This window comes from Propithecus coquereli, unplaced genomic scaffold, assembly GCF_000956105.1.
Source record: "Propithecus coquereli isolate 6110/MARCELLA unplaced genomic scaffold, Pcoq_1.0 Scaffold249, whole genome shotgun sequence".
Taxonomy (NCBI): domain Eukaryota; kingdom Metazoa; phylum Chordata; class Mammalia; order Primates; family Indriidae; genus Propithecus; species Propithecus coquereli.
In genome coordinates, this window is record NW_012148052.1 from 2,590,435 (window position 1) to 2,617,934 (window position 27,500).

General features: G+C 39.7%; 1 protein-coding gene across 1 annotated transcript in view; it reads right to left on the reverse strand.

Moving 5' to 3' along the window:
* SMAP2 (small ArfGAP2) overlaps positions 1–26,251 on the reverse strand; it is a 45,789-nt gene extending 19,538 nt beyond the window's left edge. The window contains exon 1 of the mRNA XM_012646758.1: positions 25,706–26,251. Within this exon, the coding sequence (XP_012502212.1) occupies positions 25,706–25,808 (103 nt within the window). The 5' untranslated portion in view covers positions 25,809–26,251. The remainder of the gene's footprint in view (positions 1–25,705) is intronic.
* Positions 26,252–27,500: the final 1,249 nt, after the last annotated feature.

Consider the following 27,500-nt stretch of genomic DNA (forward strand, 5'->3'; position numbering starts at 1 on the left):
GCCTCCGCTACACACACAAAGAAGGCCCAAAGCTGTCAGCCTGAGTGGTGGGTGCTTGGATTTCACAGTACCTGGTATTTCTGCTATAGGGCCGGCCTACTTAAATCTGGTATAAACCAATTGTCTCACTTATAATGACTTCCAGTTCCATCCATGTTGCTGCAAATGACTGTGGGAGCTAAAAAAGTGGATCTCATGAAGATAGAGAGTAGACTGGTGGCTACCAGAGGGAGGGCAGTTGGGGCAATGAAGTGAAGTTGATTAATGGGTACAAAAATACAGTAAGGTACAAGGAGTAAGACCTAGTGTTCAATAAATCAATAAGGTGACTATAGTAGACAATAATAATCTATTGTGTATTTCAAAAGAGAAACTTAAACGTCCTAAGCTTCGGTTTCCTCATCTTGCTAGAAGAGAATAATTCAAATGTTCCCAGCATATAGAAAAGATAAATGTTTAAGGTGATAGATATCCCTACTATTCTGATTTGATCCTTACACATTATATGAATGTATCAAAATATCACATGTACCCCAAAAATACATACATTATGTATCAATAAAAAAAGATAAACCAATTTTTTGATACACACTGGTCATGGCAACCAAGAAGAAAATATAAAAGATATCATTTTGAAAGTGAAAATGGAATGAGACACTGAGAGTCAATAATCTGAACAATTTTGAAAGCAAAGAGATAAACAAGTGATATAAACTGGTAAGGATTTGCACAACAAGAACAAGGTCACAGCTAAGTGAACATATTCAACAGGAGCCTAAGAGCAGGCTCAGACAGTATTAAGCAATATTAAAATTAACATATAATCATTCTGCAAGAAGGAATCGGAAAAAATGAAGAAAGTACATGGATTTGGTTGATCAGTCAAGAAATCAACTGTAGGCTGGGCGCGGTGGCTCATGCCTGTAATCCTAGCTCTCTGGGAGGCCAAGGCGGGCGGATTGTTTGAGCTCAGGAGTTTGAGATCAGCCTGAGCAAGAGCGAGACCCCGTCTCTACCATAAAACTAGAAAGAAATTAGCTGGACAACTAAAAAATATACAGAAAAATTAGTCGGGCATGGTGGCGCATGCCTGTAGTCCCAGCTATTTGGGAGGCTGAGGCAGGAGGATTGCTTGAGCCCAGGTGTTTGATGTTGCTATGAGCTAGGATGATGCCACGGCACTCTAGCCTGGGCAACAGAGTGAGACTCTGTCTCAAAAAAAAAAAAAAAAATCAACTGTAGTTAAGTACCAGCCCAGTATCAGGAAAACCTGGGCTTACACTGGCCTGTGCATGTGTTTCGACAAGTCTCCCAAGCGCTTATGTCTCCATTTGTTAAATGGAAAAACAAATAAGTAATATCCAGTTTATGCTCAACTTTTGGACACCTTCTACATACTGAGTAACCACTGCTGCCCAGCTGCAAATTGCCCTTGCTGCTGAAACTTCCCCCACCACCAGAGCTGCCAGGATTAGAAGAGTTCTGGGATTAAGAACTCAGCAGAGAGAAGAGGGGAACTAGAGTGATAGAGGGGTTCAAGCCACTATTACAATAATTACAGCTTGTTGATTTCTAACCTGTGGCATTCCAGACAAATAAATGTTGAGGAAAAAAACATGGATAAATTAATGGCTACTGATATTTAGACTTACTGGCATTATGGAGTTGTTGAAAAGTTCAACACGCAGGGAGAGGGGAGAGAAAATCTTTTCCATTTTCCACCCAATATATACCTTGGAAGCTTTTCCAGAATCTATCCGTTTCTATCTAGACCTTCTCATCTCTCGTCTATAAGCATTCATTCTCTCACATTACTTATTGAGAACCTATGTGCCAAGCACTCTGTCTAAGTACAAAGGCAGAGACGATAAAGATGAGATTCCTTGACTCAAATAGCTCACAGACTTAACAACTAGTTGGTCTCCAGACTCCCACCAGAATAACCTTTCTAGAACAACAAATCTGTATAGATCAGACCTCTGAATATAAACCTTCCATGTAGTCTCATACAGAGGAAAAAATGTAAATTGGTGTGAATTTTCTGAATAGCACATTCCAAGCTGAGCTCCCCATCTCTTGCCACAGAATCTGCTCTTTCTCTACTGTTCATCTTAGCCAACTACACCTCCATCCATTCGACTGCATCAGTCAGAAGTTTATGCATCATCTTTGAAATCTCCCTCTTCTTCAACCCCCACATCACCAAGACCAAAATATTAGTATCTGTCAAATTGGTACCTCTTTTCTCCATCTATATCACAATTTCTCTAACCTAGAGTCACCAACATCTTTTGGACCAGTGCACTAACCTGCTAATGTCTCCCTGTACACTTTCACTTTCCCATTCTCTTCTCCCCAAGCCCAAACCAAAACCATTCTCCACAAAACCACCAACGTGAGCTCTTAAAGCAGCAAAAGTCACCTTGTCATTCTGCTGCTTAAAACTCTTCTCTGGAAAGCTTCCTTCTATTACTGTTGTATTAAGGAAAAAAATTCTTAACATGGTCTCCGAGGTCTCAAATGTCTAGCCCCATGCTGACTTCCCTGGCCTATCAACTCCTACAACACCTGCCTTCTTTCATTTCTTTAAGGCACCAACATGTCTTCCTTTAGGCTTTTGGGCTTTGTACACACTGTTCCTACTACCTAAAAAGCTCTTTCCCCAACCACCATCTGCCACTTGTAGCCTGGCCAACTCCTATACATCACGAGCTGAAATGTTTCTTCCTCAAAGAAGTCTTTCCTTGGGCCCCCGATCTAATCTAGACTGTAATCTCTCTTCCACCCTTTCTTTTGGTTTTTACATTTTATTATAGAAAAGCAGAGTATAAGTAACCACCAGCTTCAGCAATTATCAACTCCTAGCCAATTTTGTTTTAGCTACACTCCCACCCACCATCCCTCACCCCAACCTTGGATTATTTTGGGCAAATCCAAAATATCATACCATTTCATCTATATATATAATTCAGCATATAGCTCTAAAAGATAAGGACTTTTTAAAGGTTATAAACCTTCCTTTACCCTTTATGTTTCTTTCTAACTCATATCACATTTTGTTATTATATATTTATGTGATTAACATTTCTTTCCCAATAAACTATAAGTACCACAAGAACTGACATGAGATCTATGACTTTCACTATCACATTCTCAGAGCATAGCACAGTTCCTTATGCATAGCAGGGAGGCAAAATGTGTTTAAAAATTAATTAAAACTAGGTATTCTGGGTACAGTAGCACATGCCTGTTGTCCCAGCTATTCAGGAGGCTGAGGTGGGCCCAGGAGTTCGAGGCCAACCTGGGCAACACAGTGAGACCCCATTTCAAAAAAAAAAAACAAATTAAATAAATCCTTTTACCCCCCACATGTAAGAATTCATAAGGGAAACAACAGGTCTAGTACATAAAGAAATAAGTTTAAAATGTTCATTACTACATCTTTATAAAAATTAGAAACATCAATAGATTACACAAAGTAATTATATCACCCATAAAATGGGGAAAAATATAGCTCTCTATTTGGTATAGAAATATCTCCATGATATATTAATTTTTAAAATCCAGGATTAAAACAGCATACATGAAATAATTCCATTTTTGTTTTGAAGTGTGATTGTATAAGTCTGCACAGAAAAAAGTCAAAAAAAAATATGTAAAATATTAAAAGCTATTATCTAAATAATGGGGTTGTGAAATATCTATTTTCTTCTCTATATTTTTATATACTCTCCGACTTGTTTGCAATGAGCTTATATTAATTTTGTAATGGGAAAAAACAGTACATACATCTCAAAAGCAAAACAATACAACCATTCGTGTCTCCTTCCTGGCTGCAAGATAAGTTGAAACTGCTCAACATGACATATAAAGCCTGTTAAGAGCCTGTGCTTTACACATGCTGAGCTAGTTATCATTCTGAAATATGCCCTACGCTCATACCTCTTAGCCCACACCATTCGTTCTACCTAGAATGGCTTTCTCCCCATTCCCTGCTTGACAAACTTCAAAATCCACTCCAACATGACCTTTGTGTGAGGCCTTCAAGGGAATAAATCTTGACCTTCTCTATGGCTAATAGTACACTGTATGCTCTGCTCATCTAATACTTAATACTGTGTTAGAGTTGGTTACTTATAGGTCTCTCCTGCCCTAAATAGTCTATGACCTCTAGAAGGTAAGGACCCCATCCTTTCATCATTTATCCCAAATACCTAGTACAATGTTAGCAGATAGAAGATGATACACAATAAATATTTGTTAGATGAATTCATCAATAAGGAACACAAAAGTATATAATTTTTCCTGTTTTGCAAAATGAAGGGAGAAGTTTTCAAACACCTTAGAAACTAAGCTATCACACAGAAAAGGGATCAGGTTACTTTGGGGAGGTTTCAAAGGCAGAACTGGCATCAATGAGTCAAAGTTGATTTTAGCACACTGTGGGGAAGAAATTTCTAACAATTAAGATTGTGTGAAAACAAATGCGGCATATCCCGAAACAATAAAATGCAGTGTTCAAGCAGAGGCTCAGCAGTCAACTCTCAGGAATGATAGAGAAATGATCCCCACATGGTGAGCTGGGTGAACGATGGGCCCTAAGACTCTTCCTACTACTACGGTTCTAGTAGATGATTTGCAGGCAATTTTGAGGTCCCCCTTCTGGGTTAATATTCAGTGGTTCTGAGAATGTAAAATGAAATAAATGATCAATTTATGAAGATGTTAGGTCTTAATGAACTTAAAACACTGAACAAAATTCAGGTCATGGAGCCCGGGATGGGCAATGAAAAATGGTTTAAATGTGATAAACACATAAGGAAAAACTTAAATCAACAAACTCTGATTTTAAAGTAGAAGTTAATTCTCTTTAACTGTCATTAACCCTGACACAAAATTTGGAAGTCAAAGTAAAAAAGCAGCAGTATTGGTTTTAAGAACAAATCTAATGCCAATTACCTCAGTTCCACTCTTTATATCCCTGTTCTCTGATTGACTACTAAGAATAATAATATACAGAAATACCAGTACGATGTTGGAAAAATTAAGTAGGGCTGTTGAGGGGTATGTTTACCTTCTTTTTTTTTTTTTTTTTTCCTGAGACAGGATCTTGCTCTGTTGCCCTGGCTGGAATGCATCAGCAGGATCCTAGCTCACTGCAACCCCAAACTCCTGGGTTCAAGCAACTTTTAGCCTCAGCTTCTCAAGTAGCTAGGACTGACTATAGGTATATACTACTATGCTCGGCTAATTTTTAAAAAAATTTTTGTAGAGATGGAGTCTTGATGTTGCCCAGGCTGGTCTCAAACTCCTGGCCTCAACTCCCACCTCAACCTCCTAAAGTGCTGGGATTACAGGCATAAGCCATAGCACCCCAGCGCACCCAGCTACCATCCTATTTTCATCTATACAAAAGAGAATCCATCTACTTGCCTATTTCAAAGTAACTTCTCTAAGTACAAACATTTTAAGGAACCATGAGACCAAAATAAAGGCTTACTCAATCAACCTCTGCTTTCAGAATGCTAGCTCTGCAAGAGAGGTTCCTTTCCATCCGGGCCATCTTGCAAGAATGTTGTTTTCATTTGTCAAAAAGAGATACTGTGCATATTCATACACGTGAAAAAAGAGCAAAAGTTAAGCTTTTTAAATGGTTGACACAAAATAAATCAAAACATTTCTGAGATTGATTAAAGAATAAAGGTAAATACTATACCAAGGAATTTAAAATTAGAAAATCAGAGGTGAAAAGAACCTTAGAGTGGGTCCAATCTCTCAATGAATGCAGGATATCCTTCTATGGGTGACCACCTGGCTCATTCATTGCTAAGTCAATTATGCACCATTTCAAAAAGTAGTCTTTTCTACCATTAGATGGCACTGATTATTAGAGAGGGCTTCCTTAGACTGAGTCCTACTAATCTGTCTTCCCACCACTTTGATTTCCTGGTGCTGCTTTTTACTCCTCCAACATTTATACATAATATCAAAGTAAGCAAGATAAAGATGGAGATTTGGTGATATTAGCAGAAGAGAGCAGATACTCATATACTCAACCAACCAAAATATAAGCCAGCTGAGCCAACTTAATCCCAGAGATAAATGATAGAGCAGATGTAGCAATTAGATTGCTATATCAGTGGAGATGAACCAAAACAGTATTATCTTCCTAGCAGGTATCCAGAAAAAGAAGGTTAGTGCAGTAGAGTACTGCTGAATCCTCACTGATGAAATGATCAGTCCAGGGGTGGGAACCTTTTCATGTTGGAAGGCTACATTAATTTAGCTGTAATCAAATAAGGCCACATTCAAGAGACTTCAATTAGATATACTTAAAAATTTACATTGTTTTGTAAAAATCCAACTATGATGTACTTAATAATTTCAAAAAATGAAAACTATTTGTTAATTTTAAAGCTAACTAACATTTTAGTGACTTTGTTGTGTCTGCTTTTTGTTGGAAAGCATCTGAATGTTTAGTTGCAGCATGGAGGTCCGCAGTTTCAGTTGATCCTCTAGATGGACATCAGTCATTTGTGACCTTAAGGGCATCTTGATTTGGGTTGGGTAGCAGAACGTACATTCGCAGCAATAAGTGGTAGAAAAGCAAGAAAGCATTTTTTGGGCACGTTGCCAAAAGCATGAGTATTCTACTGCATTTTTCCATATTTCAATTAGATCTTTCTTAGCATTAAACGGTAACTTTAAAATGTCATCTACTGAGAGCATAATCAATCTCATTTGTAGTTCTTTGGGTGCCTTGGTGATATCAACTAGGTGAGGCTGAAATACTAATTTGAATGTGATGGCATGATTCTCAAAGTCAGTGAAACTTCCATTGTATTCTCCAATTAATAGGTCTAGAACAGCTGCATATTTTTCAAATGGTTTGCATATATCACTCTGCTCATCAACGACCTTTGCTAACTGGGCAATATCTTCATCTGAAATTTCCTTTTGAAGAAGAAAAGTTTTGAAAAAAGACAGCTTTTTTCAAAATGCTTGGATTTTTTTGCCATGTATCATAAACAGACTCAGTTTTACCTTGCAAAGAAATATTCAAATCGTTTTGATTTGACATGATATCACACAGAAATGCTGCATTCCTATAGAAATCTTCTTTCAATAATTCACATTGCTGATTCTGTTCTTCATAAAATTTAACTAACTGTTCTCACAGAAAGAAAATTTTCGCTAACACCTGTCCCTGCCATAGCCAACTCATGTTAGAATGATACAGCAAATCCATACTGAATACTTCATGGTTCAACTTTAGCATGTTACAAAACTGAAGATGCTATGTTGCATTTGCATGAATATAGTTAACAATACTTATAATTTGTTGCAAAGTGTCACTTAAAATAATAGCTTTAGCATATTTTGCTGATGCAAGATACAATGAAAAGAAATGAGAGCATCTAGATCTGCTAACACTTTTTATCTGTGCAATAAACCCTTCATGGTTTCCTGTCATGTTTTCCATCTGTACATACACTCACTAAACTTACCGAATTCAGTCCAACTTCATGACATTTACCCTGAAAGCTGTTAAAGATATCTATGCCCCGTGTTCTGTTCACAGGAGTGTCCAAAGCGAGTAACTCTTTGTAGCAAAGAAAATCTTCTGTTATGACCCAAATGAAGTATAAAACCTGCACCAAGTCAGTAGTATCTGTTGATTTATCCAAAGCGACTGAATAATATATATTTTCCTTTTGAAATGCTGCATGAAGTTGTTCTGTTAAGTTGAAGGCTAATTCATGCTGCTGATCAGTTATGGTTCTCCTTGAAAGAGGCAGTTGTTTGTACTTTGAAACGTTATTGGTGTCTAAGCATCCTACAACTTTGACAATGTATTCTTTCACAATTTCTACATCACTGAATGGCTTCCCTTCTTTCCCTGAGTATATAAGCTACTTTATAAGTTGCTTCAGTGGCATTATTTCCAGGCCTTATTGCTGCTTGAAATAACTGTCATTGCTTTTGCTTTTAACCTTTTAATTTCTGCAATACAACCTTTCATGGCTCTTCCTCTAATTTAAAATATTTGTGGTCCTTCTGAGTGTTATTATGCTGATGAGCATTGAATTTCTTTAATGTTGATTTTGCAGTATCACAAAACAAGCGAATCATCTTATCTTTAGCAGAAACAAGATGATATTGCAATTCCCAATCCTCATTAAAAAATATTTTCTTTCTTCAGTGTTTTCTTGGTGTTCTTTGACATGATGGGCTGTTAAGCAGACAGAATTAAAAAATATTGTCGAGCTGTGCAACTATTCACAGATTCCACTTCAAACAGAAAAAGAGTGCACCACCGTCAAAAGCTGATAACAGACTGGTGTACTCGATCCCCATAAACTCTCACCAACCAGCCTTGTGAATTAGTGGCACCAGTCAGGCGGGGGATGTCAGAACTAAATCATGAGCGTAGCAGTTGTTAATTTAGCCTTTATGGCTTACTAATGTTCTAATTGTGCCAGTCAATCTGGGAGGATTAATTCATTGAAACTTGTTTTATTCTTTGGTAATTTAAATATGTTCATTTTAAAATTAAAGTAAAAATATAAAAGATGAACAAAAATGTATTAATAGAAATAAAAGGATTTGTTTTGTAAAATTTGGATTCAGTCAAAAGACCGCACTTAAAGACTTAGGGAGCTACATGTGGCCTTAAGGCCGTGGGTTCCCCGCCCCTGGATTAGTTGATCTGTATCTAAACCTATTTCAGCAGTTAACTTAAAACGGCTTTTCTCAAAGAACAGTATAGCCTGTAGCACTAGGAATCAAGAGGAAAGCAGAACAAGGTCTGGTAGAAGAAAGAAAGGAGACATTCTTCTTCTTTCTCATTTTACTTAACTTGCCCCTGCTATCTGTAGAGCTAAAGATATGGATTATCTAAGCGGTGGCACTGATTAGCTGAGTGACAAGAGGCAAGTCAATTCAGTTCTCTGAGACCCAATTTCCTTAACTATTAATAGGTTAGATTATCTCTAAAATCTACCTCATCTAAAAGATAGTAACTGTACTTCTAAAGTTCATTAAACAACTCCAAAATGACTGAAGGGAGGGCAATTCATTTTCAGTAAATTTAGCTCCACATCAATCTTACTTCCCTGGTTTATTATTAGTAGGTAGAAATTTACTGTGGTTTGGCTGTGACTCTTCCTTTCTGTCTCTCCCAGCAGTGGATGGTAACCAGTGTATACTTAGGTGATGTTTCTGGGATTAAAGAACTATCAAATCAACCAACATGTACCACTATTATTCAACTCTATTCCCCAGAAGACTTCAGGAGGGAAAGGACAGGGTCCTAGTTTGGACTTTTTGTTGGCTCTGAAAAGGACATTCTGCCAATGTATGTTCTGATGATGTCATCCTCCCATTCAAAGACATGTAACTGGACCCCCCCGCCCCCCGAATACCACCACCACTGTCGCCTGAACTCCAAACTTCTAAGTGTGCCTTAAATTCTTCCATGATCTGGGCCTTTCTACTATCAATTGTTATTACTCCTCATTTCCATACACCAACAATGACATCACTTCCCCTCAAAACTGTGTGTAGATTCAGCTGCCATGTTCCTGCCACACAGAAAAACCTAGGAGAGCGAATCTTACCCACAGAGACCCAGAGGATAGGGGATAGGATACAGAGGGCCTTCTGATTGCCACAGAAATCTACATATACATATATCAAAACATCACATTTTATACTACAATATATACAATTTTCATTTGCCAATAATACCTTAATAAAAAAATTTTTAATGTCCTTCCAGCTGGTCCTGAAGCAGCCATGCAATGCTCTTGGTGGTGCTATCTGAAAGGGTGAGACAAGGCATAACTCTTTTGGGGTTTCCCTGGGAGATTCCAGTATGTACTGCTATGATTGTTTTTATAGTAAAGAGCCAATATTTTTTTTTTTGAGACAGAGTCTCACTCTTTTTGCCCGGGCTAGAGTGAGTGCCGTGGCGTCAGCCTAGCTCACAGCAACCTCACACTCCTGGGCTCAAGTGATCCTTCTGCCTCAGCCTCCCGAGTAGCTGGGACTACAGGCATGCGCCAACATGCCTGGCTAATTTTTTCTATATATTTTTAGTTGTCTGATTAATTTCTTTCTATTTTTAGTACAGACGGGGTCTTGCTCTTGCTCAGGCTGGTTTCGAACTCCTGAGCTCAAACAATCCGCCCGACTCGGCCTCCCAGAGTGCTAGGATTACAGGCGTGAGCCACCGCCCCCGGCCAAGAGCCAATATATTTTAAGGAGGGAAAAAGAGCTAGCCAAAAGATTTTCTGCTGGTGTTGAAGAATCTCATAAAGACAGTGAGACTGACTGATTACACAAACCAATGAAGCCCTCCAGTTGCCTCCAGTGGAGACCAGTCCTCTGATGTTATAAATACTGAGTGTGGCAAAACTTGATAAAAATCTGAACAGGTCCATCTCTTCACTTGAGGACACAGTAGCCTTTCTCAAAAAAGAACAAAGGTGAGGCCTCTAAACTTTCATTTCGTGGAGTGAAATGATGATGGCTCACCTTCAAGGACAGACCTGGTCATTTGAAGAAGCATCAAAATCCCTCCGATCTCAAGTGATTGGCACCCAAAACACCCTAAAAGCATCTCAGAAGAATGGAGAACAACTTCTGAGGGAAATAATGGATGGTGTGGTTGAAACACTCATCTTCAGAAAAGCCTAGAATTGTGTTCACCATAAACCTCCGGATGGAAACAAAGAGTCCTGGAACCTGAACAAAAAAATGTTTGATAAAGCAAATACATGAAGGAATTAGGTTGTAAATGATAAAGAAAGCCAGCTACAAATCTATGACTGAAATTGTGCTGGAGAGATGAACTTGTCTGCTCTCTTTAGAGCCAATTACATGGATAATGGCAACTTGGAATTTGACAAAGGGTGACTCAGAAAACGGAGAGCACCTAGACTATCTATCCCAGAAGTCAATTGGAAGAAACTCACTGATGCTGTTAAATGTTCCCTGAAAAAGGCTTGAAGAACTACTTACATTTTCCTGATCAACTTAAGATCTCTCCCAAATAGCTTTACAGGGCCTATTCCCTCTATCTGCAAAACATCTTTTTGTGAAAATCTTGCTCTGCCCACTTTCTCCATGAAGCCTTTTCTCTTTCCCATTCCAACTCCCACAGTACTTTGTTGCCTGTCCTGCGGCACTCACTCATCTATGTCTGCTCCGTCGTTAGGCTTTATTTTTTTGTTGTTGTTTATTTTTATGAGCTCCTGTAGGTAACAAAACTGCCTAATTCAGTATATGTTTAAAAAACCTAGTATGACTATTTCTCTTATGTGGATTTAAGTTTTAGATTGCTTACTATAGAAAATCACACAAAGGAAATTTAAATATCCTACATAGAAAGTCAGAGGAAAGGGTGTCAATGTTCCTCATCTCCTGGTTAGCCTATGATATTTCAGCTCTAGCCAATTTCCTCTACACAAAGACCCTGCTTAAAGCATTTATGAATAAGCTAGAAGAGTGGTGGCTGAGACATGGCTTCTCTGAAAGGGGAGGGAGGAAACAAAAAATAGCTGCTTTCATTGGGGGCAGGAAGGAGATTATTTCATTAGGAGCCAAAGAGTGAGACCATCTCAGTACAAACAATTGTTTGGCTTGAAGACTCCATGTAGGCAATCGCTCCAGCAAAGGCTCAGCTGGAATGGAACACAGAGCCTGCCAGGACCCAAGGATTGGGACCGACACAGGCTGAAGTGTCTGAATCATGGCTTTGGGATCCCAGAGCATCACAGCAAGGATGCTCACGGAACCCTACCGCAAGCAACACCATTCTGCACCTGACTCAGTGAAAAATGTGGATTTAAACCAGATGAGGAAAACTGGGGGCACTGGGAGCAAATGCAAAGTTATTCAATCTAACCTGACATTTCATAGCAAACATAACAAGTACAAAAATTAGATTTCCTGAGAAATCTAATGCACTTCAATCACTACTTCAATGGCTAACTACAGGCTGGGGGGAGTAGGTGTGTAGGGAGGGATTGCTGAGCTAACAGCTGGGTCATCATTTCAAAGTCAGCCAGGTGGATCTGATATTTCAAAATTTGACATTATAATTAAAATAATTTCCTAGTACTCATGACCTCACTTCAGATAACAGATGCAAACTTGCTTCTCCAGAAGTTACTGTCTTCATCTCCTGAGACATTCAGTTCTTTACATTTTTAGGTTGCTTTCGGTTAAAGCCTTAACTTCCTCATTACAACAACCAGCATCTACTCACATACTCAAAAAAATACTGAAGCTGCCAGTGAGCCTGCCCACTGGGGGAATGCCTATGTTTAGAAGAAGTTACTAAAGAAGGACGATATGGCCACTGTCTGATGAGATTGCTCTTCATCCTCCATCCCTAGGATAGATTCCCGACCCCTTCATACTGACCAGGGACTGATTCCTTCCCCTGCGTAGCTGCCATAATACTAGATTCTGGATGCTCAAGACCCAGTTCTGATCCATCATTCACAAACCCAGGGGCTTCCTAGACAGCCTTTGCAAGCAAACGTTTTCACACATTTCAATCACTACCTCAACCAACAGCTAACAGCAGGACAGGGCAAGTAAGTATGTAGGGAGCGACTGATGAGCTATAGCTGGGCAGTCATTTCAAAGTCGGCCAGGCAGACCCAATATTTCAAAACTTGACATAGTATCTTTAAATTCCCTCATAATCAAGTGCTGGCATTCACCTGCCTATAGTAAGCACTTAATACACGCTTGCTGATTAAAAAGGTAATACGCAGTAGAGGAACAATATGAAAATTGATATTAAAAATAGCCCACATTCAAATAGTCCCACCCTTCTACCCCTAGACAAATGGCTCCCAACCAAAGCAATCTCCCCTCAAGGTGCAATGTCGATATCTGGAGACATTTTCGGTTGTCACAACTGGCTAAGAATGCTGCTATACATCCTAAAATGCACATGACAACCTCCACAAGGAATTATCCAAAATGTCAACAGTGCTGAGGTTGAGAAATCCTGCTCTAGAGGAACCATTTTTAAGTCATTTGTTTGAAGGGGGTGAGATATAAGAATATGCTGATTTTGTGGAAAGGCCTCTTCTCTTGTTCTGTAACAAATAAGCATTTAGAATATAGAATTCTGACATTGGAAAGAACCTTAGAGATTATCTAGTTCAAGCACAGTGGGAAAACCTAAGGCCCAGGTCATCTGCCCAAGTTCACACAAGAAACGATCAGCTGGACTGACAGTAGTATTTTTACATACCTCAAATGTGTTATACATTGCAGATTAAATGCGCAGTAATGGTCAGACAAATTGATATCTTGTTCTTTAGGTGTTTTTCTTTTTTATTGCAACATACAATTTACCCTCTATTGTTAGGAAGTCCGACATCTGAGACTGTGAGTGAAGACTTATTCCCATTCATAATTCTCTTCCTCAAAAACAAGTCCAGAAGGAGAGAAGAGTGTAACATTCTACAGCTCAAGACCAAGTGGCCAGGCAGAAAATGTTTTTCAGCTGTTTCCAAGAAAGCTCATGCCTTTCACCCAGGCAGAGGTTCTACACAAAACCTTCTCAGTCAGCAAATGAGCCCTTGTGCAAGACCATGAACACGTGAACTCTCCGCAATGCAGTGCAGCAGCTTTCCTAACACACTGGGGGAGTCCCAACCAATGGCAAACAGACAGAAAATCAGTGCCAGTGTAATGGAATCACAACTATATCCAAACAAGCTAGAGAACTTTCATTTCTAAACAAACAGAACAGACATGAATTCTGGGATCAAAGTACAGATGGTTAGTACAATGGCATGCTGAACGTTAGTCATCAAAACAGCCCTGGCTTAAGGGAGGAGAGCAAAGAGTAGAGATTTGCCCTTTCAAAAAGAAAACATTCACCACAATGTTTCAAAACCTAGGTGTTTCAGAACTTAGTATAATGAGGTGGCGGTCAAAAGGTGTGGCACAAGAGGGTGGGGCAAAGATGCCAGCCACGTGGATAGAAAGATCCTGCAAAGGGAACATTATGCAGAGAAACCCAGGGGAGGTCTCTAGGAAAAAAAATCACAACTTCAAAAGAGCCAAAGTAAGGCTCTTCAAATTAAATAAACCTACAAAGAGAGTTTCTAAAACTGCTGCAAGGTTATTATTAATGTTTATCGCACCTGAGAACAGTGTCTAAATATTTACTCCCATCCCACAAAGGGCTACAGGACTGCTACTTCAGCCTCCCGTTTCACGCTCCAGGCTACATGTTTTCCAAGATGATGTGTCACACCAAGCCTCCTACCGAGAGGGCAGAGGATTAGCTTCGTGACTGGCTCCAGCTTTCAAAGCAGCACAGGTGCCAGAAGCATGCAAGTGAAATGGCAACAAAGAAGCAATTACCACAAAGCAACCATGAAATTCACCTGCTTAGCTTATTGAACTGTCACAGATCTTCAAATGTCTGAGTTAACAGTACAAATGTGACTGTCAAAAAACAAAACAAAAAAAGAATAGGATCTGAGCAGACATTAACAGAATAATGCTGTTCATGATGGGGACACAGACACTATGCACCAGACACTGTGCATGAGGTGTACACATATACATGAAGACACAGTCCCTGTCCTCATTTACAGTCTAAGGAGAGCCCCTTATTAAAAAAAATGCAGTAGATATTATCCTGTTTCTCTTAATGTAGGGCCTCTAAACTACCTTCCCAGTGGACTGAATGAGTGAAGGAGGACTGTATGAACAACCTAAGAAGTTATTCAATGGCACAAAAATATTTCCACACAAGTGCCCATCTTGCTGTGATATGACCCTAAAGCTGTTCCTTATGGTCAAGCCAGGGTTCTCCCAGCTCTCTACTCGTTGCCTCAACAGACGTTTGCAGCAACAAAGCAGTTGGAATGACAGCCCCTACTGCAAAGCCGTCTCTATACAGGCTCAACCCAGAGGACCCCCTTGACAACTTTTTAAAATTAGAGGGCCCAAACAACTACTCAAATCTGAACACATAAATAATTCATCAATCTAACAGCACCATAAAAATCTACATTGCATCATTATTTGTAATACTGAAAAACTGAAAACTCAAATATCCAACAATTGGGGGCAAGAGTTAAGTAAATAATGACATATTCCAATGATGGACTATAATAAAGGTATTTAAATGTTTTTAATGTCATGAAATAAGCTTATGATAAATGGTAAGCAAAACGACAATATAAAATCATGGTATAAGCTCAAGTAAATAATGAGTGATAAGATTATGGGAAATATCTTCTACATCATTACATTTCTTCATTTTTTCCAATGATTTTTATCATAAATATAAATAACTTTCATAATCAGAAAAGATGAAATTTTTTCTTTTTTAGAAAACAGCATTTAATGATGTTTAGATTGTAAGCACAAGGACCCTCCTACTTCCCCATCTCCCTGGGAGATACAAGACAAAAAACAACTGGTCTGGGAGTCTGTTCCTATGGCAACAAATCTTTTTTTTTCCTTAAATGCATGAGAAGTCTAATGAAACTGGGACTTATTTTTAGTCTGCCCATAATATGGCCCCTTGACTTGAGTCACTCGCGTCAGGCTGCTCCTGTTCAGACTACGCTCAGAACAAAGTCAGAATGGGCAGAGGAGCTAAGCTGGAGTCTTCTGATTCCAATGCTACATTTAACGAAGCTTCCTTTCTCTCTCATACAAGCTGCGGATGTTAATTCAGCAGTCACACTGTGAGAAAGACCTTTTCTTAAATTTCTCTTCCGTCTGCAATAGTTCCTTTAACCAAACACTTCATGCCTACTTTCAGAAAGACAAAGTCAAACCTGTGTTCCAAACAGATATTCTTTCAGTGAAAATGCTTTCAACATAGCAGAAGAGCCTGAATCTTTTAATTCTTTCTTTCTCAAATCAGCTGTCACACTCAAATTGGTTTCCATTAGCTCTGCTGTTTACAGCTATTTTGAGCAAAAGTATCATGGTAAGACCAGGAAGTTTCCTTCCTATTTCTCCTCAGAGGGTTGGTGTCAGTTATAACTCGAGTAGTAAAGTATCAACAACAAAAAGGCACCGATGCCTCTCTCCACGTGAGCTTATACTATAGCATGTGTCACCAGCTCACACAGAAAATTCTATAAGAAATTATTTTTCAAAGGCATAAGAACAAAAACAACATCCTAACCAATATTAAGACGAATATCTTTAACTCAAAGCTAGACACACTAGAGAACTCATTTCTAAATCTACACATTCGGGGACTTCCAGTAAGACAAGAAAAGAGGAAGTTAAATAACAAAATGTTCTGCGTGTGCCCTTCAGGCCAATGAGGTGAAGTAACATTGGAGGATTAACACGTAAACCCACATCTAAAGATGTAAGCTCTGTGGTAAAAGCTTGGGGATTTATGGTCTTTCCATCACTAGCAACTGCTGCAAAAGACAGCATGGCTATTTGAAAAAGCAAAAAGAAAAGTGCTCTGTTTGCTCAAACCACTATGCAGGGACAGGCTTATTATTACAACTGAGAGTAGGTCTCTCTCTTGCATTTGCTTCACTATTTTTAATACATCATAAAATGAGAGCATTACACATTTGGTTTTTGGGTAAGGAGAAATGACACGAAGCCCGAGGGATCCAGTTCTTGACGTTTTGGATTAAGATATTTCTTTTTGAAAGTTTCGACTTAAAATTTTAAAAAGAAACCAACAAAGTATAATCTAAGCGGGTTTATGAAATCCAGAACTTAAACTGTATTCTATATCTATTTGAAAGCAAACCAGAAAACCTATAGGAAATATACAAATTGAAGGGAAAAGAAGGCTATGGTCAACAAAAATTGTCAAAGAATCACTTAACATTAATTGAAAACGAAGCAGCAATAATAAAATCCTACCACTACCCAGTGACATATTACAAAGGCATAATTCCAGGGCAAGTTTCCGCCACACATGAAGGAGGATGGGAGTAAGGGGAGCGTTGGACAAACTGAAGACAACCACCAGGGCAACCTTACGCTGATGGATGGCCACAGCTGAAGGCAGATTTGACTCATCTCTGGGGTTTTCCACTGGGGAGAGACCTGCAGTTCAGCCATCAATGGACCAGCATTCACAAAGCCTGTGGGGAAATACAGGATCCAGAAGAGTGGGGTAGGGAAGGAGAAAGTTTGGGAAAGGGAAGAGTCAAATACAGTCGCGAAATATTATATTTATTAAACATGAGGCTTCAAAAATGCATAGATGTACCTTTTAAGTTGAAACGGACTGGCTGAAAAGAACCGGTACTCTGGAAAGCAGTCTGATAATGCTTTTTAAAATACCAAGTTACGTTTTAATTACATCTATGAATTATAGCAATACCTGCCAAAAAGAAATTAATTTTTTTGGAAAAAAGAGAAAAGCAATATGCAATTTTTACAGTTAGTAACTTTATTCAAACAATGAGAGTCCTTTACCTGTGGCTTCTGTGAGAAGTAGCAGCCTAAAAGCAAATACACTCACACTACACGGAAAACGTCTGCTGGCCTAGTTCCACTAATTCCATCAATGTAGCAAGGGCCCAAATGCAGGTGACCTGATTGACAAAAAAAGCACTACCAGAGAGTGCTGAACTTGTATCATGTAACGCACTAAACACTCCTATAATCAAGAAGAAAACTAGCAGCAATAGCTTGGGAAGCTTTGACTTAAAATGGAGCAGCAGCAACATTCCTTACAAGACAAAATACTTTTCAGGTTCAGAGTAGAAGAAACTAGATCCAGTGATCTCACCTCCCTCACCCAGTCCTAACCTATCTCAAGTTGGGTGGGGGGGGAACAAACTCAACCAATATGACTAGTTAAAACGATGGGTGGCACAAGGAAAAATAGGCCCACTGAGATTACCTTAATGATCAAGAAAAGACTAAGCTATCCCATGTTTTAAGACTACAGATTTCAAAATTCTCTCTATACATCTTCTGTGTTACCAACTCAAGTCATTCAGTTGTAGTTGAGACAGCTCAATGTAGATATGCCGTATCTAAGCCTTCCTAGAATTGACAGGGTGGGAACTTATTTTCTGAGTAATCAAACGATAAAACACTTCTGGCAGTGACCAATACTCAAATACAGATTCAAGAGAAGCCAATTTGCTAGTCACACACCCTAATTATACAGGCTATGACTAAGTGGTTACATTACTTCCTGGGACTAATTGTTGTTTCAGCAACAGTCAAGATCCTCTATAAGCATTCGAGGTTGTATCTGTCTAAAAACCCTTCTTATCTCTCATCCAAAGTAATTTGAATACTGTAACGAGAAAGAATTACATGGTAGAGAAGTGCCATTATGTCCTTGCCTTTTCATGCTGGGAACCTACCTTTCCTTGCTCTGCTCTATCACAGGGAACTACATCTCCCAGGTTCCTTTGCCCACTGATTTCTGGATAAGTTCTGTCAACGGGAGGCATTGGTGAGGATAAGAGGTAGGAGCTGCGAGAAGCCAGGGTAACACGCTCTCTCTCTCTTACTCAAACTGGGTTCCAGCTGCCATGAAGCAGCTCCTCTTTCCATGCTTCTATCTCATACCAGACAGCTCAGGCTTCTAGGGCTTGGCGACACTAGCATCTATACCTTCTATTTTCCTTAGTGGCGTAGTAGCTCCCAGGCATTGCTAATCTCTGGGGTGCCACACCAGCCCATGTTTAGCTTCTTGGCTCTTACATCAGCTGTGTAACCTATTCTGTATATTAAATTCCCTCTGCTTATACAACCAACGGTGATTTCTGTTCCCCTGACTGGTCCCTGACTGACACAGAGCCTTCTAAACAATTTTAAAACATTTTTCAGAAAATTAATAGCTTTCTTAAGAATTAAAATAATTATTCAGATAATCTATATAAGAGATTTCTTCTAATATGGAACAAAAGACTTATAGATGATAAAACCAATTCATTCATTCAAACAAATATTTACTGAAAGCCTGGTCTGTGCCAAGCACTATTCCAGGTGCTGGGTATACTATAGTGAACAAAACAGGCACAAACCCCCCTGCTCTCGTGGAGCTTACATTCTAGTGGACATGTTAAGTGTGGCAAATCATGATTTTAAAAATTAACCAATACAGGAATACTGTTTAACAATAGAGGAATTTGGTAAAAGTGAATTAACTTTAAGGTGTTCTGCTCTACATAGACTTGGTTCCTACCTTTTCAATGTGGTATGCTGAACTGTCTGTCACATTCCAGGGGCCAATACAGAACTTCTTCAAAGTTAGTATCTACTTAAACTGGCCACTTGCTCAAACAGAAGTACAACTGTGATAAGGATTTAAGCAGACACAATAAGAAAAGTTAGGCACTGTATGCTTAGAATGTAAAACGTGTGTTTTATGCAGATTCTTGCTTGGCATCTTTTTCACAGGGGATATCATTTGGAGGCATTGAGTCTGACTCAATAAGTAACTTTATCCCTTCTCTATGGCACAGGTAGATTCTATCAACATAACATACAAAGCCAGCTGCAATGTACATAAGTAGCAGAGGGCTGCAGTCCACCAACTGCATGACATTATTTCCAAGATGGAATTTTCAGGCAGAAGAATAAAAACAGACAATGACTCATATGGTGAACAGTTATATAGACAACTGTGCCCAAGAAAGCTGCCACCTACATATCATAATGACATCAGATAAAAAATTCAGAAGGAAGGTGGTTTTCTGATTTATCTGGAAACAAAAGATTTGCTGAAAAGTATACTGAGAGGTAAGACTGTTTACATATCCCAAGCACTGAGAAATGAAGAACACACATCAAATATTCAAACTATGACCTGCTTGAGCATAAGAGCATGTTCAGCCTCAAAAATCATCATCATTAGCTCCAGAAATGACATAATATCTATTAATGGCATTTAACTAGACTTTTCTAAGATAATTTAACGTCCCATGAAGGTACACTTCAGTGGAGATCTTGTGGGCACAATACTTACTATTCAGCAATTAAACAGCATTTCATGCCTGCAATATTTATAATTCCATTTAAGTGGCAGGTGCAACTACAATACTAGGAGTTTCTTACACAACAGGGAGTCTAAAGCATAGTGCATATTCATAATCTCAGTACCACAGAGCAAGTCAACTACAGAGCTATGGTTTCAACCTTATTGGCTCCTGACTAACTATAAAACTCTAGCCCTCATCGCTCCCCAACATGTAACCAAAATATACTAAAGAATCACAATCTCTCTCTCTCTCTCTCTCTCTCTCTCTCTCACACACACACACACACACACACACACACACACACACACACACACAATACAGCACACCCTAGAGGCTCTCACATTGTTTCTTCTTCCTAGAACGTAAAGTCCCCTAAATTTGCATAGCAAAGTCATGCTTATCATTTAAGATACAGCCTAATTGTCTCCTTGAAGCCATGACTTCCTAAGACTTGTTTGTCCTCTTCAATGCTTTTATTTCTCCCTATGTACAATGCCATAATAATAACTACTACATTGCATCATTTATTTGTTTCCTCCCCATTAGACTGTAAGACATTTGAGACCAAAGACCCTATCTTTTAATCTATATGTCCTGATACAGTGTCTGACACAAAGTGAGCGTTTAAGAAATATTTTCTGAGTGAATACATCTACTGTGGGATCTCAGGCTTGCGAAGAGTTGCCCCTAAAAGATTGGTATTTGGTACTATCTCACTGACACCAAATGTTATTTAAAGGACAAGGAGAACAAATAGGAAAGTATCTCCTAGGGAACGGGTTTAACAATGTTGGTATTAAAAGATAATCTAATGAGGACTTTGATAAATTACTTTCAGTAAAACTGTGTCAATCTAACCGTGACTGTCAGAATTATGGTGTATTAGCTATAAAAACCCAGAAAAATTATTTGATCTTGGCTAGAGAACAGTATTTAACAATTAGAAATGGAAGCAGAACTTCTGTTGTCTAGATCTAATGGAATTTTTTTACTTCTCAAAAGATGCCACAGATAAAGCTATTATTTAAAATTGATAGGAAAGTTCATGTTCTAAAGAATATTTAACAATCAATGATTTAGCTATCAATGGAAAACAAATGTAAAACAAAGCTAGAGATCAATTTGCATGAGTTAAAATTTAGGACTACTATTAGGAAACTTCTACACAAAGAAATTCCCTAGTCTAACCTTTTACACAAGTTTGAAAAGTCAGGAAACATCCAGAGACCATCCTCAAGGTACCATAAAGTACATTTGCAAAAATGCCAGAACTCCCATATATAGGAAATGGTTTTGGCTTAAAGGCTAGGGAATTATTGGGTGAGTCATTCTAACTGTGGCTTCCAGTAACCAGAGTATTTTAAAGGAGTAAAGTCAAAAGTGAAACTAATAAAATCAAGATAAAATAAATATGATCAACAGTGGTAGAAATAAATAATGCATATGTCTGAGTAACACGTTAGTTTACAAGGCACTTCGATTTTTCAAACTAGGAAAATTAAGTAGACTTGATGTTGGAACATCCTGTTACTCCTTTACCCTGCTTTCTGACCTTTAGCACACCACCCAACTTTCATGAGCTTCATTCTTTCAAGTATTTTCTAAGGCTATCCCCAGGTTATCTTGGTTAAATTGAAAGATATTCTTAAGTAATTTACAAGACAGATGCTCTCATCGAAGACATCTTAAAAAGTGTCCTAGGCTCATAAGGCACACATAAGCCCACCTCTCAGCTGGCAAAGAAACAGAATAGTGGAAGAGACTGTAGACTTGATGTTGGAACATCCAGTTAAACTTTTATGTGCCTATGGGCCTAAGACACTTCAGTGTGCATGGAGAATGTTCTCCATGTTATACCGTTGACTGAAAAATGCAGGTGTCAAGAACTGTGGGTAATATGTTACTATTTGCATAAAAGCACTGCAAAGGAATATATTTAAATGTGATTGTTTGTGTATGCATATATTATCTCTTAAAAGTCACGTAAGAAATTGTCAACAGTAGTTACCTCCAGGGAGGGAAAATGGTGGCTAAGGGATCAGAGACAGCAGAATGACTTTTCACTGTACACACTCCCTTTTGGATCTTTGAATTTTGAACCATATGAAAGTGCTACCTTTTTCAAAAAAGTAAATTTAAATTTAAAAATATATAGTAGGAGTTGGAGATGCTATGACAGTGGTTAGGTGATTTGAGGTGAAACACTGCAGAGATAGGATGTAGCAGAAGAGAAAAGTAAAAAATTATTACAAAGTTTCTGTCAGACTCCAGCATTCTTTGCGGTGTTTCCCAGTCTGAAGAATAATACATATTCCTCAAGACCATCAAATTTCTTCCATTCTAGTTATTTGCCTGTTAAATAGCTCTCAATTCCTCATAAACCTGGACACTGAGAAAGGACTGTTCCAATAGTGGACACAAGTATATCGGTCATCAGGTACAGTCAGCCCTTCAAACCTATGGGGTCCACATCTGTGGGTTCAACCAACCATGGATCAAAAATATTCCGGATAAAAATGGAATGGTTGTGTCTTTACTGAACATGTGCAGACTTTTTTTTCTTGCCACTTTTTCCTACACAATACACAGTGTAACAGCTACTTACATAGCACTTATACTGCATTATGTATTATAATATAAGTAATCTAGAGATGATTTAAAGTATAAGGGAGGATGTGCATAGGTTATATGCGAATACTACACCATTTTATATCAGGGATTTGAGCATTCGTGGATTTTGGTACACAGGGGGCGGTCCTAGAACCAATCTTCTTCCACAGAACCCAGGGATGACTGTAGGTCCTTTCATGGTGAATGAAATAGTGTCTAGTTTAAACCACAATCTCTGAAGAGGTTGCTTAGCAGTTATTCCAGGCACACTGATAAAATCTGGAACTGCAGAGCTAGAGGCTAAACCTTGGACCAGTATGATCCCAAGTATGAGGGAAGTATGACCCATACCCAAAAATGGAACCCGGTCTCAACTAGCCAGAGTTACCACTGACACAGCTGGAATTTTCAGTAGTTTTGTCCTCTACCACTACTTACTCAGTCCAAAAATTTGCCCTAAAGGTCACATTAACTTGAGGGCTTTGGGTGATAAGAAACCACATCTTGGGCCTACAGCAAGTCAGATAATTTTTTCTTTTTAAAGGCAGTACCAAAGCAGTTTCCTTTCCCACACTGAAATCACACCAATGCCTTAGCAGTCCCAGAAACTGGTGAGCCTTGTGCTCAAGAGAGTTAAAAACCCCAGGACCAACAAAACTTCTATTAAGTAAAAAGAACACATGCTTGTTCTCTACTGTGATGTTTAAACCACATATTTAAGAGTCAATTAATAAACAAATATCATTCCTAAATAAGATTTTAAAAATAAAGTCATTGTCAAAGAGTTATTTGAGGACATGGTAAAAATACCTGCTCATAGGTCTGTAGTTTAGGCTACATCATCTGACTGAATATTAATGGATGAGCAATCACTCGCCATAATCCTGTACAATTAGCTCTCAATTTTTAAAGAAAGGACACAAGGAACACAGATAAATAAACTCAAACCCAAATCTCACTTTAGCCAACAGTTTTTAGATTCCTCCTCCAATGAAATGTATTTTTTATCAGAACTAACAGGTAACTTAATCTATTGATGCAAATGTCTTTTCCTTCCATCATCTGATAGTTATCCATATGATGGTTACGACAACCAAAATTAGAAAACGGGGGGGGGGGAATGAGTGAGAGGGGTTGAAAGGGTGGAATGGGCAAGATAATTCACAAACTGGATATACTGAGGCCTCAACAAATTCCTATTTCACATAAATAAAAGATAACTGACACATTGTCATCTCATTTTTAATACAATGGCCAAGTCACTGAAGCCACCATAGCAAAATGTAAAATTGACTTTTGGAAACAAATTGTTTCAGGATCCAGGATTCTACCACCAACACCAGTTAATAAAGTTTACAAGCCAGCAGTTACTAGTTCTCATTAAGAAGTATCTAGTGTTTCATTACCTGATCCCCAGTAAGGCTATGGATAAAAAGCAACGGAAAATTTGGAGGAAGAAGTGATGAATCAACCTCTCTCTTCCATATGCTACATTTTATTGGAATATGAGTAAGTATAAGAGTAATATGAGAAATGAGGGGGAGCGGGTGATACTAATCATCAAAATGGCATCTGATTCCCCAAATGTAGCAACGCTCACTCCAGTAGGTTACTTCACTGTGACTCAAGATCTGTCAACTGAGGACAAAGGGAATTTGAGTAAAGCCAAGAGCACATTCCTAAATTTTAAACCAAATCTTCTAATAGATCTAGCACAAGATCTAACAAGAATCAACCTATAAGAAATTAACCTACTCAACACAAATTGATTCTAAAATGCTTTTTTAAATGAATTCTTGCTAATGCAAAAATTCAGGAAAGAAGTCTGGGGACCTGCTTTCCTAAAGGCACATTCCATTTCTCCATTGGAAAAGGTCACTAAAACATACTCCTAAGTGTCTAAATCAATGTATCATTCCCCTGTTCTCCTTATATAACCTCATTTCTCTAAAATAAAAGATAATTAAGTAAAATCATTGATTAAACAGGTACTTCATTTCTCAGATAAACAGAAATACATTTGAATCTTTGTTTTATAGTCATATGCCTAATATGCTATATGGCAAACAACCCTGGCAAATCCACTGCATTATGAACAAAAATAAATGAACAGTAGCTTTCAAAATACAACTGTTTCTCCCCAATCAAAAGGAAAAGAATTTTCCCAACGCCTCCAATTATATGCCAAAGAATTAAAAAAGAAAATAAGGAAAAAAAATATTTATAAAAGTTTGTATCTATAAATGTCAAGTACCAACATTTCACTAATTAAGCTTTCCTATCATACTGACTTCTAATTATATCAAATCATGAATCTTTGAGGGCACAGAAAACAAAGAGTAATTGATTATAACAATTTAAAACGATCATATTTCACTTTTAGAAGTATAATCACCAGAGAGGCAACAAATTCATAGAATTCCCTTTCTCTCCACTGATCAGTCGGATCATGAACTACAGCCAGAATCTGATAGTTTCTGCCACCACACATACATTAGGCCTCAAACGCACTCCACGATCCAGGGCTAGGCTGTCTAGAAATCCGCACTGTGTCACTGCATAAGGCAGTTTCCCACTGCACACATCCAGGGAGAAGAAAGCCACCTAAGCACTCCGTCAGATCTCAGCAAGGCTGCAAAATGACAGGAGTTGCTAACCAAATAGCACGCAGCAGCAATCATCACCTTTAAAAATCATTTAAGCAGTTTTCCTCTCCGCCATCTCACCTCCCTCCTCCTTCTCTCCTTTCTCTCTCTGCAGTTTATCCCCAGCTTTGCAAGTGAAAGCTGCGAGCTCTGGACTGACAGCTGGCCCAGAGCTCATTCAGAGCCCAGAAACACAGACAGCCTCACCTGAACACACCAGGCCACTTCCTCCCCCACCATCACCTCCCCACCGCCCGACACACACGCACCCTCGAAACCTCTCCCCACACAAATACCCGAGCTGCAAAACACCTAGCAGGCTCAATTAGCAAGAGCAGCACGCGTTACCATTTAAAGATGACTTGGGCGGCCTAAGCTCCAGAAACCTCCCCGACACAGACCACCCCCAAGGTGCAGCCCGGCGGCTGGACCCCTCCCCCGTCGGGAGGGATGCGCTACCTTTAGACTGGCAGTCCGCACAAAACTTGTTATCTTCCTCCAGCAGCAGGTTGGCCAGGACCGCCTGGTACCGATCCACGTCCTTCACCGACTTGCCCGTCATGGCCAGGGTGCCGGCGGGGGCAGAGGGCGATGCGCCCTCCTCGCCCCCAGAAACCCCTGCCTCAGTCTGTGGTGAGGACCCCGGGTCCCCCGCCCAGGGGCACCTCCTGAGCTGGGGAGAGCCCTCTCCTCCCGCCCCGCCCGGCGCCCCGGTCCGCTCAGCGGCGCCCGCCCCCCACTCTGCAGCCCCCTCAGTGCGGCGCCCCCTGGCGGGCTTAGCGAAAGACCCGAGAGCAGAGGCGGCTGCTGGACCAGAGCCTCAGCCCAGGCAAAGGAGCCCTAGAGCCTCCTGGATGCTGGACGCAGAAATGACTCCCTGGCCTGCCTGTCTGCGGGTCGTGCGTCCCGCGCCTCGGTTTCCCTGGCAGCTGCTGCCTGCTCGGCCACCACCTCCGCAGCCTACTTCCGGCAGCTCTTCCTCTCCACCTCCGCCCGGCTCGGCTCGCGCATGCGCCCCGCCCCCACCGCTCGGCACTGGGCTCTTCTCTCAGCTTCGCCTCTCAGGAACCAATCCGGAGAGAAATGGGGGGCGGGGCTTGAGGTGGGGGCGGAGGGAGGGGTGGGCACGCCCCCTGCGTGTCCTTGGAAAAGAATGAATGGAGCCTGGCAGCAAGAGAGTGGAGGGAATGGAAGAAAGTGAAGGAAAACGACAACTAATATTTACTGAGCTCTTACTATGCACCAGGCACTGTGCTAAGCGCTTTACATGAATCATCCCAATATAATCCTCGCAACAACTCTATGACTTCAGTACCTATCATCCTTACGTAACCTGAGAGTTGTGGTTACCTCAAAGTCCTCCAGCTTATATTTTCCTTCAACGGTCAAATAGAAGGCACTAATCCAATAACCCAGGATAAAGGGATGTCACAGCCTCCCCAAGTTTTCAGAGGATTGTGGTCACCTGTCACTTGGAATGCCTGCTCCCCCCCATATTCATGGCTTTTCTCTTGAGACCACAGGCATCTTTGACATTGTTTGGCCTGGTGCCTAGGCAGTTTGTTTCTTCTTTCATTCCTTAAATCCTCACAAAACATTGAGTTTTGTGCAGCGGAATTTTTTTGACGCTTACTTTATGGGGGGTGATTACAGCATAGCACAGAACAGGCAACTACTTAAAAATGACTATCAACATCATTGTCTTCCTGTCTGTTCGTGGATCTAAAACAACAAAAACAACCAAACAAACAAAAACCATTGTCCAAAAGCCACCCTTGCTACAGAGAATTTCCCAGTGGCTGTCCTTTTCTTTAGGGATCCCACCTGCCATCTGGCTAGTGTTTTCATTCATTCATTCACTGAGTAAATTGTTACTGAGAAACCTCTAAGTATCAGGCACTGTACTGGGGGACAGAGGAACACATGATGCAATTTGTGGTTTTAAAACACTACTCTGGGCAGGTGCCTGTAATCCCAGCTACTGGGAGGGGGTTGAGGCAGGAGAATCATGTGAGGCCAGTGTGTGAGACCCCATCTCTAAAAAAAAAAAAATCACTGATAAGACCAGATGCTCAGAGTTATCTCTAGTGAAACCCTCTCCTCCACCTCTTTACTTTCTCCCAAGACCAGGCTTCCCTCAAAACTTTTATCTCATCAGAAGAAAACTAAAACTTTATATGACTTTATTAATCAGAACAATTCAATTCTCTATCCAAACCTCGTCTTTCTAGCCATGCCTAGGACACTCAACTTT